At 36.0% G+C, this 16,704-nt stretch overlaps 1 protein-coding gene across 1 annotated transcript in view; it reads right to left on the minus strand.

Moving 5' to 3' along the window:
* Positions 1 to 1,215: 1,215 nt before the first annotated feature.
* The window catches only part of LOC106641445 (uncharacterized), a 32,441-nt gene continuing 16,952 nt past the window's right edge, over positions 1,216 to 16,704 (minus strand). Inside the window, exons 4-9 of the mRNA XM_014355869.2 lie at positions 16,218 to 16,341; positions 9,327 to 9,462; positions 7,229 to 7,362; positions 6,494 to 6,609; positions 6,329 to 6,402; positions 1,216 to 1,349 (exon numbers count right to left, since the gene is read on the minus strand). Of these exons, the coding sequence (XP_014211355.2) occupies positions 1,264 to 1,349; positions 6,329 to 6,402; positions 6,494 to 6,609; positions 7,229 to 7,362; positions 9,327 to 9,462; positions 16,218 to 16,341 (670 nt within the window). The 3' untranslated portion in view covers positions 1,216 to 1,263. The remainder of the gene's footprint in view (positions 1,350 to 6,328; positions 6,403 to 6,493; positions 6,610 to 7,228; positions 7,363 to 9,326; positions 9,463 to 16,217; positions 16,342 to 16,704) is intronic.

Below are 16,704 nucleotides of genomic sequence, written 5' to 3' on the forward strand. Positions count from 1 at the left end.
TCGTGCAGTTACACGTGTCGACTTTTTACGTAATTTTTTTTTTTAATTCTCCCTCTCCATTATTTACCACTAGGGACGTGGTAACGTTAAACATTCAAGCAACAGTAATTTATACAGAACGTTTGGAATCGTATTTACACGGTGGGACGTGGGTGTCAATACACAACGCACGCTACGGGCGAGAGAAACTCTGACATTATTTGCATCACGTCAGTCACCTTCATTCTTTTATTTTTTTTATTTTTTTTTTTATTTTTATCTTTGCCATGCCTAAACCACTCTCTTTCTACTTTTTTACACCTACGGCGTTTGCTCACACGTACACGGTGTAGAGTATACATATTTATACTACGTCACGGACATGTGCCCGTATGTCAACTCTGTTTGCACAATAAATAATAATAGCAATAGGGGTCGGTCGTAGTACACATGTTTGAGAATGGCTCAGTAGCTGTTTTTTCCTTTTTTTTCACTACGCCTCATGTACAGGGACACATGCACACACAGGAAAGGGGATTTGCAAGTATACAACTATTTACACACACACACACATACACACACACACACACACACACACATATATATCTATTCTTTCTCTTTGATCCATTCTGTTTTTAACACTAGGGGAATACAAATTTTTTTTATTTGACTGGGAGTATTAAAAAAAAAATTGTTTAGAGCATATTTATTGATGGAAAGAGGCAAAATTGAATTAGTGCAAATCAATAAGTATTATTATTTTCACTGAATTCATTCGTAGGGTAGCAAACGATGTGTATTTATATCTGACGCCAGTTAAAAACAACACGTTCATAATAATTTATCAGCATACTATTTAGTATGAATTGATCTATACAAGTTTTGTATGAACGGTGCTGCGTTTTTGACATCTATTTACAGCATTTTCATGAATTTTTTTGTGACAGTTGATATGATAATTTACAATATTAACAATTACTTATTTTATTCCTAATTTATAATGCCGTTTGTATTGAGTGTCTATGGTTTACAATAAATAATAGGAAAAAAAAGAACAAAAATCCAATTAACTGTAAAAATAAAAATTAATTAAAGACAGAAAGGTTATCACTAGTAAACCCAATGAAAAAAATCATGCCATAGGGTTCAGAGAAACGACACTTATATGTACAGCCCAGAATAATAACAAAAAAAAAAAAATAAATAAATAAATAAAATAAAAAGTAATGGCAATAGTGGATGTACCCTACAATTCTTTTATCTCACTTTTTTTATTCTCGTTCTCTAATCCTTGCAGAGCAGCACCGAAAGCAGCATCAGCACGAACAGCACCGCCGAGGGCCTCGATAGACTACTTGCCTGGCCTTGAACTGCAACACAAAAACGTTTCGACTGAATAAGCGCTTTTTTGATGTCTTCAAACGTAGAAACGTGTAAATGTACGCAAATGTAACATATGGAGACAAGTTATCAAGTGTAGCTGTACAGGTATTTCTGTGTCATGGAAAGGACAGGTGGAAGGGAGACAGAGACAGAGGAAGCAAGTGGTCCCTGAGTAATGTCGGTATCAAGCAGTGCCACTTGGTCCGGGAAACAGATGAGGGTCTCCTTCTACCCTTTGAGAATCAAAGTAACAAGGGAACAGCGCACCCACCCTCTCTTTCGCTCATTTCCCCACCTACTCCTTTAATCATACTCTCCTACGTCTACTCACTGGAATCGTCATTCGTCAAGCTGCATTTGTCCACGTCTCCTTAGGGTCTGTGCCCAGTTTTTTATTGTTTCTGAACGGAAACAAAACAATCAAGCGAGAAATATTGTTTTGTAACACTTTTGTATTCCTATGGTCATTTTTTGTTATAATGATTACTCTCAGAATAAAAAATACAAAAAGCATACGAATTATAAGAGTTATGAAAATTATAAAAAGTTATGCTTAAGCATAGTAAACTTAATGATTAGCGCAGTATAAAATTAGTATTTTTCCTCCAAAATTATTATGTCTTGGAATCTATTAGAATATTTCATGGTAAAATACATTGTTCTTTATGTGTACTTGTTGTTTGATGTTTTTTCATAGTAATAATAATTTTTTGGCACAAAAAATAAATTTCTCTCCAAAACAAGAATCCATTCTGCTCCTAAGAGATTGGCGAGAGAAAGCGTTCCAAGGAGTGATCAGGCGAAGGAAAAATAACATTTGTATACCATGTTTTGGGGCAAAAAAAATGAAAGAACTCACATGTACAGTGACGTGAGCATTTTTATTTTTTTTTTCATGGCTAGATAATCGAGTGAGTACATTCCAAGTATATTTTTTTATCATCGTTAGTCGTTATGTCGAGAACTTATGCTTACGAGAACTTATTTTTTTCTCTCTTGGAAGGACACTATGTATAAATACTGAAACAAAAATAAAGTATATTAGCGAGAAAAATTATTAAGGAAACACAAGTGTACATTGTGTACTTGAAACACAAAGTAACGCGATACAATAAGTAAACATTAATAAATCACGTAAATCTCGTCCTCGTAATATCCTCACGATTCTGCATGTCAAGAAGATTGTTTTATTATTCTATGCGATAAAATAATAGAGAGGACTACTGTTGCAGCATGTTTTTTTTTTACATATTTAAGTAAACTAACATCAGAGAGGTATGTCCACTTTGCAGTACCTACATCTGTTGTGTATGCGTGGCTAGAAAGAAAGAAAAAAAACTGCTAAGGTATTCCGATAAAATTTACGAGATACGGCCACACGTTGACGAGAGATTATCTGACGATCATCGTGGCAAGTAAATAGCAAATAGGCTGTACGATAAAAGATACATGCAAAACAAGCAGACAAAAGGAGAAAAAGTGGGGAAAAAAGAAAGAGAGAGAGAAAGCGAAGGTGGTGAATCGAGGGAAAAAGTTACGAGCTGAAGAGTGGAATGGAGCAAAATAAAAGGAGAGGGGAGGGGGTGACTTAAGGGGGTTAGAGATGGTAAATGCAAGAGGCGTTCCGCGAACGATTTAGCTTAACGAGAAAATCGAAGGTCTTTAGGGGCAATTTCTTGGAATCGCTCGATGGCTTTTCCGGCTTCCACTAGTCTGACTTTCAACCCTCTCCCTCTCTCTTACTCCTGTTATACGTGCTTGCCTCTCGAAATATCAGCAAAAGCCAGTCCAACCCGAATCATTTCTACCTTCTGCAATGGGCATTGTTTCACTGTGTCTTTTATTCTTTTAATTTTTAGCTCGTACTCGTACGTATACTAAGCTTGTTTGTAATAAATATATCTAGTGCAAATTTAATGCTGAAAGTTACGATTTCCAATTGATAGCGAATAAAAGGAAAGTACCGTGAAAGTTTCAAGGATAATTTTGTCAGTCATCAAAGGTTTTGTATTGAATCCACCTCCGTTAGACTGCTATAAGTGTCCGGACCATTTTCTGACTCGCACTTGAACCGGCTTTTTCCCTCTCCTTTATCCCTCTACTCTTTCATTTTTCCAGAACCGATTAGGATTTATTTTTCCTTATAATACAATCAATAAGTATACTCATATGCAACGACATAGTGATACCCCAATTAATTTGTAAAGATGATAAAGTTCTTCTAAGTAGGTAAAGTATATCGACGCCTCGGACGAAAACAAGTCCAGTTCAGATTTTTCAATGTTATTTTAAATTAGAAAATCTGAAATGGGCTTGTTGTCGTCCGAAGCGTCGATATGAAAGTAACATTTTTTAATTACAATTCAATCCATCGATTTAAGCTTAACTCGTGAATTAAGTGGTAATTAATTAATAACAAGGCAAATAAAGTACAAACAACCCTCCAACATGATGTGAATAATAAAGACAGTCTTGACATGTAACGTGTGTGATACAGTGATACATCGTTAAAGCTAGTATCACTTTTAACCACTAGGTGGCAGAGGCTAAAACAAGAACAATCCACAAGTGAAAAAATCAAGCTCAGTCTATAACAAGCATGATTAATATATGAAGAATTTAGTTATCTTGCTCTACTAGAATCTCTGGCGCGCAAGCGTATCAAGTTCTAGTGGGCAAACGGGATCACTGCTGGTCCCGGACTCCACCCTATGACGTCTTGACTCAGGGGGCAATCCTCCTCGAGATCGGCTGGATGAAAGATCCCGCTGGTCTAAACGAGGGGGGCCAACACCTGAGCTTGCTCATTCGGTGAAGTCGCAAATCAAATCAAAAATAATTCATAGGTTACCCTTCCTCTGCAAATACCCTTGCATTACAAGCTGAGGATACACAAATTTTATAGAGAACGTCATCAATAACGATTGTGACCTGTAGAGAGGGTTGTAGAACTCAGATATCGTTCTCAGCACGTTGAGCTATAGTCGCTAGAATACTACGCGATAAAACTTCCTGGCTAAGCATAAGGTACATCAATTTTAAAACAGTACTGTACGGCCAAAGAGGCATATTAACTTACCACGATGATGACCGTTGCACTATTGTTATGGGCTAGAAAATACCCTCGATGTTCGAACCATACGTGCACTAATAAAGTTGCCTCTTATGCTATAAAAGCTTTGGGATACGACATTCGACAACCAATAGATCAAAGCTTACGGGGGTGAAGGTTGATTATTCCAGGTAACTGTAAACCCACTACACGTATTAGTATGTCGAAAACCAGAAATCATCCGAGCGTAGAGGAGGACACAAGGAGCGTTAGGAGTAGGCCTAGCGTCTCAACAATGGATTGACCGAATGGCTCCGTAGTGGCGTTTCCCACTGGACATTCGGTGCCGCATCGCTGCCACACTATTCCCATACTGTACCTCTGGACCGTTAGTAATCAACCAATTACAGTACAGCTGTACCCTATCTGAGCTTCGTCAATACATGGCAAATGACTCGTGCGAAATGATTCAGGTGCATGTCCTTGCACGCGATGCGCTCTTGTTTTGAATGAGCCCCGTTTGTTGCGTTTGTCCCCATGTACCCCTCCATGGGAATCTCTTTGTGGGGTAAAGCAAATCGATAATACGCAAACAGGTGCATGCACATTTGGCCTTTTTGATGAAGCCATTGGTACGCATACAGCATAGTTATGTATTTTGGTATGATGGCTCTATATTCATCCCACAAATGCCATTGGTTGTCGTAGAGGCTCATTTTGCGCATTTGTCGTTGCACAAACAGTCGATCGTTAGTTCGTAATTTTAAATTTGCGTAATCGTTGCCCGTTACTTTGTTCATCTGCTCATTTGACAGGGACTACAAGCGCTTGATTCTGTTGATGTGAGTTCTTGAACAACATGTAAATGATGAGTAGTAGCGTGCCATGGTATTCTTATGTGAAAAAAAAAGATTTATACAAGTCACTTAGTACCAGTTTCGAAAATACAATAGATATAGTGTTTTGTGTTCGTATTGTAAATAATCACTTAGAAAAAATGAAAAAATGATGATTATTTAAACAGAAACTGTTTACTGTTACTATAATAATATCTTTTATGGTTGTCCCCTTTTAGCTGATTTATTTACTTTACCGTTTATTAGAATTTTTTATTTAATTCCATTCCTTACCATAATTGCATAATTATAATTTTATAAGCTAAAAAATGGCTGCAGAGAAATATTTGAACTTTTGTTTAGCCAATCAGAAATAATGTCTTGTTCATCCTCCGAGGATTAACAGGTAGTACAAGTTACGTGTACAAGATAGTACTATTAGAGGAAACGCTATCACACTAACAAAGTACATTTGAAGACATTGTAAATCCATTTAGTCTTTGGAGTTTTTTTAATTGTCGAACGTCCTACCAAACAATATTTTACTTCTGGGATGATAACTTATATAAACGTGGCAACATAGTTGAACGTATGGTACTCTCACGAATATCGATCTACTTAGTCAACGTGGGGTATGTATGTATGTATGTATGTGTGTGTGTGTGTGTGCTCGTTATTTTACTCGTTAAACCGCTGGACGGAAGTTTACGACGTACGAGCGCAAACTTGTCGTTAATCGACGGCAACTGGCTGGTACTGAACTTTATATAGCTATACCACCTACTGTGGTTGTGTTCTGTACATAGAGGAGAAAAAAAAGAGAGAGAGCACCAGTGGAATCAGCTTGGACCTCTTGTTGATTTCGAGTCCCTAGTCTCATTACACTCACCACGTGCGTTTCTCCCCGAGTACCTGCCTTTGACACTTTATGTATTTTGAAAGTGATTTTCAAAGTCTGTTTTTAATTTTTTATTTTTTTATTTATATCATTCTCGTTCTCTCCTCTTTCTCTTGTCAATCAGGACTTTAGCAAGCAAATAAATAAACGAATAAATAAATGATTATTGCTCATAACTACCAAAAATCTGGGTTTCTCTGACATCCACAAAAGGTATGGTAGCTTGTGGTGACGTACGCACCATCTGCACGCATCTGAACAGAAAATTGAAAAAAATTGCATGCAATTCAATCAAAATAAGATTGAAATGTACGTGATTTTTTTTACTACTGATACCACTCTTACGTGATTTTTATCCTGTCGTGAGTCAAATGCCTTGGTTTGAGCTCCAACCGGAGACTCGAACGCGTACTGTGAAGGCCATGATACGTCGAATGCAACACTTCCGAGGCTGGAGGGACCTGCGAAAGAAAAAGCGGAAATCGCTTTGGAACAACAGCCAACAAAAAGGTTTCAAAGAAAAAAAAGTAATTGTAGAAAGTTCGGTTGAGAGGGAAAACAGTATTACTCTTTTCAATGCATTAAAAAAAAGTCCTTAAATCTAGCAGTAGTCGATAAATCCGAAAAATTTCATGATAATCTCAATAATTCAAGGTAACAAAGAGCAAATTGTATTTTTATCAAGGAAGCTTTTCTTAAGTGATTTCTATTTGTAAGCTTCAATTTTAGCGAATTTATTTAACTGACGAGTATATTCCAATTCGAGCACGAATATATAAACCATAATGTCTGACCATAATATATGAACAACTGTTTCACGAGTGGTGATTAATTTTTCGTGAAATGATCAAAATTAGAAATTTATTTCAGGAATCAATGCTGATGCAAAACTATTTATTCATGAATGAAACGCCAGCCGAGCACATTTTACTTTAGCAAAAATCTTTCACATGATACAAGTATTGGTGAAATGTATTCTCGGAATAATGTAAAATAATAACGTTAAAAAATTCGTAGGGTTAAAAAAGTAAGCATAAAAATCCTGCAAGAGAGAGACAGAAGAGACACGCTAAAATTTACCTCGATTTCGTTGATGAACCACTGCAACCGAGCCGTTGGATACGAGAAGGCGCTGGTGCAGTTCAGCGCCATAATATTACCACTGGCGTATATTTCGTCTTCACCGGTAATCTTTGGACCCTCCCGAGGCGGATCTGCGAACAAAAAAATTTTCACCTCAAGATGTTTCAATGCGCAAAATCACCGCCAGGAAAAGACGTCGGCAATCAGACCACTAGGCTAGTATATCTCTGATGACGACTATTCATGTTCACCATCAACTTGTGCCTTAGCTTCTTTTTTTTCTTTCGGTAGTTTCACTGGAATTTTTTACTTTTATTCTTTGCAAGTATGATAACAGAGCATAAGTTAAATGTAGAATTTCGCTAATCGTGCTGCGCAATGTGGGGTTCATTTAACAGATTTTTCAACGTTTAATAGTTGTTTTTGTTGTCACTCAAATTATTCAGGGTCAATAAAGTGATCTTTTTTTACGGTATTTTTCAAAATAAAATAAGAACGAATACGAGAAAGGGTAACACTTTAAATTCTCGTTACTCGTGATATTTTAGCTTGTGCATGTGCATTTTTAGGAATAAATGGTCTTGTATTTCTACCTTCAAAAAAGTCACGGTTGATTTCTATAAGCAAGTTTCACAAAAGTGACTACGTAATGGCAAAAAAAAATCTACCCAGGAAAATCTTGAATTTTTTTTCTCGTCTTAATTACACCACATGTACGGCACACAAACACGCGAGCTTGCAACGTGAAAGAAACACTTTGGTCTTTACGCGAGTCAGTTGGCTTTTTTTCTGTATTTAATGCCTTGAAAAGACGATTTAATTAGAAAGCATGTACTGAAGAAAAAAAGGTCGTAATTTTCACATAAACGCAAGCTGCTCAAATGCTAAGGAGACGCATTACTTCTTTCAATGTGGTAATTGGAGTGAGTAGTTAAATAACGGCGATACGCATTTTAATTACTTTCCACCGTGCGAGAATTGTGATGGTTCATACCACGTGCACCGAAGCAGGAGCGTGAGTTTTTTTTCTTTATTTTTCTCTGCCATGCCAAATAAAAATTGCTACCTTGTAATAACACTTTAAAAATTGCTCTGCTATCCTACAACTAACTTTTTTCATTTTTAATTAGAGTCGCTATAACTATCGTCTAAAGAACATGTACAACGGAGAGAAAAAAAGTATGGACCAAAGGTCTTAACTTACATTATTTATAAGTACCTGCGCACAAGAAGAAAAATCGAGGATTTATTTTTTGAGCGCTTCTTTTTACTTTTTTTCATAAGTATTTAGTAATTTGAAGATGTTCACTGTGAATAGAGACATATTCAATACTTTTGAGAACGTAGGAAGATCCAGAAAAAAAATTCATCACGATTCGAGATAGAAAAAAAAATTCATCCTCGTTTCAAAGGAATATTGCAGTTTTTATGAGAAAAATCCAAAAGAGCAGGGTAAACACCAAGTGATAGAAATTCACGTCTGCTCAGACGCGCAAAAGCTTAGCATAAGCACGCTTTGATTGGTCCATGGAAGGTGATGCAGACCTCAAAGAGCGTCAAATACTGCTTTTGTTGGTATTTTCATACTTTTCAAAGCCAAGAAGTTTATTAGATGGTAGAGAGTTTTTGCTCTTTCTTTTACTTTTTTTGAGCTGTAACGTTAAAGTTTTTGACGAAAATACATGGTGTTCTGCATCTATCTAGATTAAAGCACATTTTTAAGTTTAAATTTTAGTGGACCTAGTAATAATATGGTCCGAATGGGTTAACGAAGAAGTAAAAAAGATTAATTTTTTCTTATTTCTGTGATACTCTAGACAATTTATCGAACTCAGCGAAAAGTAATAATAAAATAAGAATGTTACTTGTATAGACACCAATTATTACCGACGTACTTAATGATGATGCATAAAATTAATAGATTACATGTTTTTGTAGAATTATGTTTAACTCAAATTCATTTATGGCACAGCTATGGTATTATAGAAATCTTCGTAGGACTTTCCTTTGATAATTGTTACCCAGTATGTCCCCAACATTAAGCTAATCAGATTTATTGAAAATTATTCACGTGCCGTTAATTAGTAGAGCCTACCTATGACCTCCATGTAAGCCATGGCCTTCACGACCTTAAACACAGGACTGTCGGTGTTCACTTCGCACATGTAGTAGCCGGTCGCGTCGATGATCACGCTCTGAAGCTGCAACAACTGGTCGCTTGATTTGTGCGGCTGCAACAGAGAATTAACGGTCGAGTGTTGTTTACTATTGCTGGTCTATAATTTGTTGGTACAAAATACTCGATTAACTGACTGGCTTATGTTTATCCGCTCCTCTGTAGATAAATTATTGATCAAAAGATAACGAATTGTTGATGTGATAGAAATATTTGTTATTTTAATCGCATAATTGCCAACAGTACATTTCCATACATTGTATTGGTTTACAAGCACGAGATCATATTAAGTAGAATCGTGAGAATACTATAAAACGTGATTATATAATATATTGCTTATTAAATTTCTTAAGTACAATGTATTTGTACTCATTAAAAATGTTTTAGAACAAAACTAAATATTTTAGTATTACGAATCCTTGGAGCTGACATTTACGTTACTGTACTCTGCTGGCTTGTTAATGTTATTTAGTATAATAATTAACTGGCTGTACTGTAAGCATAAAATTAAAAAATACTTAAAAATCTAAATTGATCCATCAACGTTCATTAAATTGGCTTTCATAGGTATGTCTGACCAAGCGTTGATAATACTACTTGTAAACATGAAATCATAGTTTTAGCGAATTTGTATTACTATATTACTGATACTAGTGAGACTCTTGGGTAATTTTTATCACGATTCTCGTACGTTTATATATCTCTTTGTTCGAATTATAAATTGTTTTTAATTTCAATAAACCCTGATTGTTTCTTACTAGAAAAAACTTTTAACTTCATTGAAAGTGAGTCAAGATCAAAGCGAAGGTCTCCCAAATTTATAAAATTACACATTAAAACAGTTTATCTTTCAGTGATAAACTAGAAATAGGTGGTGAAAAATCACGTGTAAAAGCTGTTATCTTAGTTATAAATCTACATAAAACTTGAACTATTCCTCCCCAATGCACGGCCACTATTTCCCATACATTAACTCATACGCATATGCGTCGCGGTGTCGTGGGAGCTATACTTTCATTTTTTCACCCCAACTATAAATGCGGAGAAGCAGCTGCGAGCCATTACTTAACATTAACATCACGCAATAAACAACAATACGAAGAGTCTAGGCCCGCCCACTTGGTTGACAGACGGAACGTAGCTGGGCTCTATCGTCAATCTTTTAGCTTGCCGAGACTTAATTCTGTGTGCATGCACGTATACGTGTAAAACACATATACACCTCGCATACTTATACGCTATAGGACACAGTTCTACGTACACATCCACGTATCTTCTCTGTATTCCTATACGTAGGTATCCTCACGAGTGCGGCACCGATGTACGACTTCGTGGGAGGATTCCTTGAAACAGGCCAAGTCGAAACTTGGGTGAATGTTGCATGCCAACGTCTGGGGGGAGTTGGAAGCTGAATTTCCCTGACGTGCATGTATGTGCATTTTCAAATGATACTACTGTGCTCTCAGGTCTCTGTTGTTGTTGTTGTTTTGCAGGGAATGTGAGAAGGGGAGGAATGCGAAAATAGAGTTCGTGCACAAGTTAGAAGTAATCTCGATTCTCTAAGCCTAGACAAGATGTTATTGGCTTTATTGCATCGAAATATCGGTGTCCCATTGATCTGACAATTGTGTTGTTTAATTGCTAGTTTGTTTAATGGCACATACTCGGACTATGAAACGAGAAGATAAGAGAAAAGTATCTAGCGTTTGAATAAAAATTTTTATCACTCGTTTATATTCTCCTTCTTTCCTCGTATTCGAGGTATTCGCATGAAAAGTCAAAGAGGGGACGACTGTATTTGAGAGAAACGGCGGTGGCATCGGAAACATCAAACATGTACTACAGACAGTGTGTGGGGACTCTCAGCATATTGGTGTGTTCACAACGCATTAAAGGACGAATATGTCGAGTGCAACTATGCTTCAAGGGAAAAAGAGGATGCAGCGAGAAATATGAAAAATACCAGCATTCGAATGGATGGAGTCGTGATGCTGGTAATCTATATTTTTTGTCGTGAGATTTTCCCCTCTGGATACTTTGCGTGGTTATTCCTCACTTTTTTTTGCTGCTCATAAATATGCATTTGCAAAATAGCTCTTTGAATTTTCTCTTTTTTTTTCGTAAATGCTGCTGAATTTTATTTACAGGCTCATTTTCACCCGTTTTATAAGTGATATGCTAATACACATGAGATTGGAGATTCGTATACAAAAATTTCTCTTTTCACTAAGTTTTTTTTCTTTCGGTACTTTCGTAAAAGACCTGAGATCTAAAAATAAATTTACCTCTGCGAAATGAAAAAAAATTTCAAAGAACTTTTCAAAAAGGCGCTTGGATTTTAACTGTGCCACATATCACGTACACGAATAGATATGAACTTTCGAAAAATATTTTATGATAAGAATCGTGAACGTTTGTTTCACTGGGCCATACATCTACTATAAATCCATGATTGCAAAAGTTGTTTTTCATTTTTTCGATGCAAAAGTGTTTACATTAAAAACATTAAAAAAAAAATAAATTAAAAAAAATTATAGACAAGGTGTTTCCTTATTCCCATCACGCAACTACCCTTTCAGGTCCTGTCTTTCTTGCAGTATACTGAGGAGCAGGAGAAAAAAAAATTCGCCGTCGTTAATATCGTCGAAAGTAACGACGTTTACGTGCCACGAATCTATGGCTCTAGTGGTGGCTCAATTCCTTTCTCTCTCCCTCTTTCCTTTACCGCAACATCTCATTCCTCTCCTAATATCTTTTTCTTCAAAACGTATTGCTTTTGTCGCCAAATTCGTTGCGATATTGTTCCAAAACAAAGCAATTCTCTTTGCCCTTGGAAAATTTTCTCTATATGTACATCAAGTATGGCTTCTTTTGAGAATCATTTCATTCCATTCTGTAAAATCAAGTGAAGTTTTTTGCAACTCTTATGATACAACTCGTACTTGTACACCATCGTCAAAGAACTAGATAAGTAATCGAAGAACTATCCATCAGTTATTAACTCCCTTCCCGTGGGGAAGTCTCAGTGTCATTGCCTCGTATGATTTTTGCGTGTCCATACCCTGTCTGTATAAAATACGTGCACTCACAGCACTTCACGTCTCATTACACATATTATCCGTATTTAAGGAGATAATAATTGTATAAAGCCATGTCTGCTTCTCTGTGAATAAACCTGAGGGAAAAAAAAAAGATTCATACAATGCAGCTTAGAGAAAGCAGCAGTATAGTGGACTGCTCGAAGCTCTTTTGAAACAAATTTTTCACCCAACTAAAATCATGCAAACGAGCTCTATTTTTCTCATCCTGCAGATTTCATTGTCCGAGAGGACGTTTATTTCCCGTGCGAATATACCATCCATGCGATCATCCTCTCCAAAATGCAACGACTTCCGCTATTTGAGAAATAGTTTTGGGGGATGGACTAGAGGATAATAGAGCTGCCTCAGCCGGGTTATTATGTTCAGCGCTTTATGACGGTGCAGGTGGGCCCTGTGAGATGCTAATGCTATTTTCACGTGAAGAAGTCCATACAGAGGTGTTTGCTTTTCAAAATAGGCATTGAAAGAGCGGAGCACCACTATGAGATCTGAGCGTTTGTTAAAGCTTGAAAATCCTCTCAATGAATACTTTAATTATTCCTAAATGTGGAGATGATAATTAGGAAAGAAAAAGAGGAGATCAGAGGAGATAAGCTAGTGTCACAGCTGGTCTGACTTGACGCTCCCAAGATCCGATGAAGAAGTATACAAGCTGGCTCTTCTTCTGCTACAGTACTACTTTGTTAACAAGTTGCTCATCACCCTTACTTTTTCTATTTCCTCTTGCAAATTGAACGGTTCAACTGATTTGGATCAAAGTCTTCTAATACTAACATTGTTAGCCAAACCAAGAACAAAATAATTTTTATTTTCATTTTGATTTACATTAGTGTGCTTAAAAATTAGAATCTGACTTTAGCACTTATTTGACTTTAGGAGAATTAGCACTTGGTTCATCCGAATCTCGAGGAAAGATGTAAGGAGGAAATTGTGAGAAGAAAAAGAAGGAAAGAAAAACGAGGACTGGAGCTGAAACCTGCACAAATAAATTGAAATATTTTGTACAGAGCTCTCTATTTTTACTTTTGGTCCATCACACTCGTGTTTTTGATCTAATAAAATTTTTTTGTAAAATAAAGGAAAAGGTATGCAAGGAAAAAATAACATAAAAAGCTTGTGGACCATCTTTTTTAAAGGGGTTTTTTCTCTAATATTAATTTTTTTTTCTCTAACGACTTACAGTAAATATTTCTATTATATAGTTGTTACTAGTCATAGCCTTAATTTTTAGTTGTTAGGAAGTAAATAAAATATTTATGTGTCTAAAATTGAATATTGTGATCCGAACTGTACAAAAAAGCCTTATTTATTTCATACGTCTATTTATTAGTTAAAGTAAAATATGAATTACTGTATATTTTTTTAAAAGAGTTGAATTAGAGAACAATAGATCTTTCATGTACATTGGTTATAGTATAAATTATTTTTGAGTAGAAACTGTTAAGTATGCTAGAAATACTTCTAATTTCTTATACACATTCATATGAATGAGTTCGTACAGATTTAGTATTGAGAGAAAGCTACACATTTTCCTTATTCAGATGAAATGTTTAATGGATCCTAGTTATTTGAATGATAAATTGACAGTTGAAATCACTGGAGAACAACCATATTTTCGAAAAAGCACTGTAAGAAAAATTGTATTTTTGGGGCCTGAAAATTGTTGGAAATAAAAATTATTTCGCCCAAGGAAAGCAGCTGTGTAAAAGGACTAGTAAAAAAAGTTTTAAAAAATGTCAAGGGGCAGCATTGTAAGATGCCATTGTGGATAGAAAGAGATGAAAAAAAGGCCAGAAAAATAGGTGCGAGCAAGAAAAGTTCCATCCAATTTTTATCGTGGCGAAAACTATTTCTCCTATCTCTCCAACCACCAAGTTTTATCCAGCGTGTTAAACCACTATTCTTACTACTTTTTTCTGCTTTTTTTTAAATCTTTTTTTCTTTTTATCTAAAAAAAAAAAAGGGAAAGAGAAAAAAGGAATAGGTAGAAAGTAAATCGCACTCCTACTTTCACCGATTCATTGTAAGTTCGTTCATCTTCCGTTTCCTGGCTTTTTTTTACAGCCACAAAAACCAATCTCACGAAGATTTCGCTTAAAAGTTGAGGATACGTTTTTAAAGTGTCACATCCTTGAATAATAAAGTTGGCAAAGTACTCTGCTGATATTGTGAGGACGTAAAAGTTATTTGCAGTGATTATCTGTCGTAGGCGAGTAAACTTGTGACTGAACATTGTCGGAGGAATCATACGATAGTCACTTTGAAAGTTAACAACCTGTTTAGAATTTTAGAAAATTCTGACGTTTAAGTTAAAGGTTATATTTTCTATATTTCTTAGAGTTTGTAAAATCACAAAATATCTCAAAGTATTCAAAAAAATTTCCAACCCTGCGGTAAACTCAGGCCATGCACAGTTTTTCAAGACTAGATGGGATTTCGGCTTCTATTTCTTTTGACACTTTTTATCACAAAAAATTCCGTTTCATTGCTTCTTAATAGAAATCCTACCTTTGACTTGGGTGGCGAAACACATATAGTCTGGGACATGTGTTACTCATTAATTTTACTTTTTAATCTACCATTGTAAAGATATTTGAAAAAAAATTTTTAAGATAACATGGTTTGTGCAAGAAGATTATGTGCGCAATTTTATTTCCAGCAGTACTTTAATCAATAAATACTGTTTTTTTGACAAGTTGATAACAAACGTAAACCAAAAAAATATCAAAACATGCATTACATTGCAACTCAGGCACGGGAGGATAATGCTGGGAATTTTTAGAAAGATAAAATCGAATGGCGACGATGCTCCCCTGAGGCACTCATGGCTCTACAGAACAGAAAATCCTCTAAAAGAGCTTTTCCCGTATCGAGAGAATTTTATTGGTCGCAAGGCTATCTATAGCCAATGATCTGTTCAAACAGATGGCATCGACGTACGCAAGTAGTAAAAGCCCGTGTACGGTCAGACAGCTCAAGAGCCGGTAGGAGATACCCGTTGAGTACCTAATACCCACCCTCCCCCTCTTTCTGGAACTGCTAATGCACTTGCTTCGACGATTTCAGATCTCTTAGTACTTAACTAATATCAGCACTACATTTCTGTACAGTTATTTAATTTCGAACTTTTGATTACGCGCTCCTGAAGAATCCCGCAAACATGCACAGCATGTACGGACACTTTGCAACTCGTTTGATGACATCCATCCATGTTGATAAAAAGGAATAAAAATTTGTTGCTTACGATATCTCTAGGCCTTTACCAATAAGTATCCCCAAGGCTAACACATTTTATTAACACCTAGAATAACAGTCGATGACATCTAACTGAACGTCTCAGAATATTTTTCAGGCATGTGATCTAAAGTACATCCAAAGTAGAGGGCAGGTTTGGAAGAAAAATTACGACTTGATTCTTGAAGCAGAAAAGGAAGATGAGAAAGTACGGGATAAGCTGTAGACATAGTTAGGGGATTACTTGCGCCCGTTAAACGTAAACCTAAGAAAATTTCGGCTTGACACGTCATACACACTTAATACCTGCGCAAAAAACGTACGAGCTTAAAGAGAAAAAAACAAGGAGTTTATTTAAAGGAGAAAAAGAAGTCAAAAAAGGGTCACTTTCAGGGATTTAAGACTATTTTAGATAATGTGTGACGGTTTACTACGTATGTTTATGATACAAATATAATGATTTAGCTAAACTTACGTCAATCGTGACGCCATTCACATTGAATACCAGTTTTTCCTGTTGTTTTTTCAAGAATTTGTAGATGTGCACGTTATCCTTGTACCAGGACACGGAGTACAGCTTATCAGAGCCCAACTCGTACCTGAAATTAAAAAAAAATGATAATAAAACCAAGAACACATTGTATACTTAAGTTATCATCATGACTTAGTGAGATAAGAAGTGTGAATTTGTAAGGTAATTTTTATAGCCGTGCTGCAACATCGAAACATTGATACTGCATGCAGGTAATAAACGTAGTGTCCACCATTAAGCTTACGGTCCAATTTAAAAAATATCGAAAAAAAATGTGAGCATGAAGATTGCAAGAGTACTAGGTTTTTATTCACAGTCCCTTTTTCATTCAGAGCTTGTGTCGTGGCTTTTACTTCCACAAGGAGTACTTCAGAAGTCGATATGATAAAACTACAGTCATTACAATGGCACTGAGAGAAAAGAAGGGCGG

This window comes from Copidosoma floridanum, unplaced genomic scaffold, assembly GCF_036245765.1.
Source record: "Copidosoma floridanum isolate Cflo_tuat_1 unplaced genomic scaffold, Cflo_Japanese_pri ptg000007l, whole genome shotgun sequence".
NCBI lineage: Eukaryota > Metazoa > Arthropoda > Insecta > Hymenoptera > Encyrtidae > Copidosoma > Copidosoma floridanum.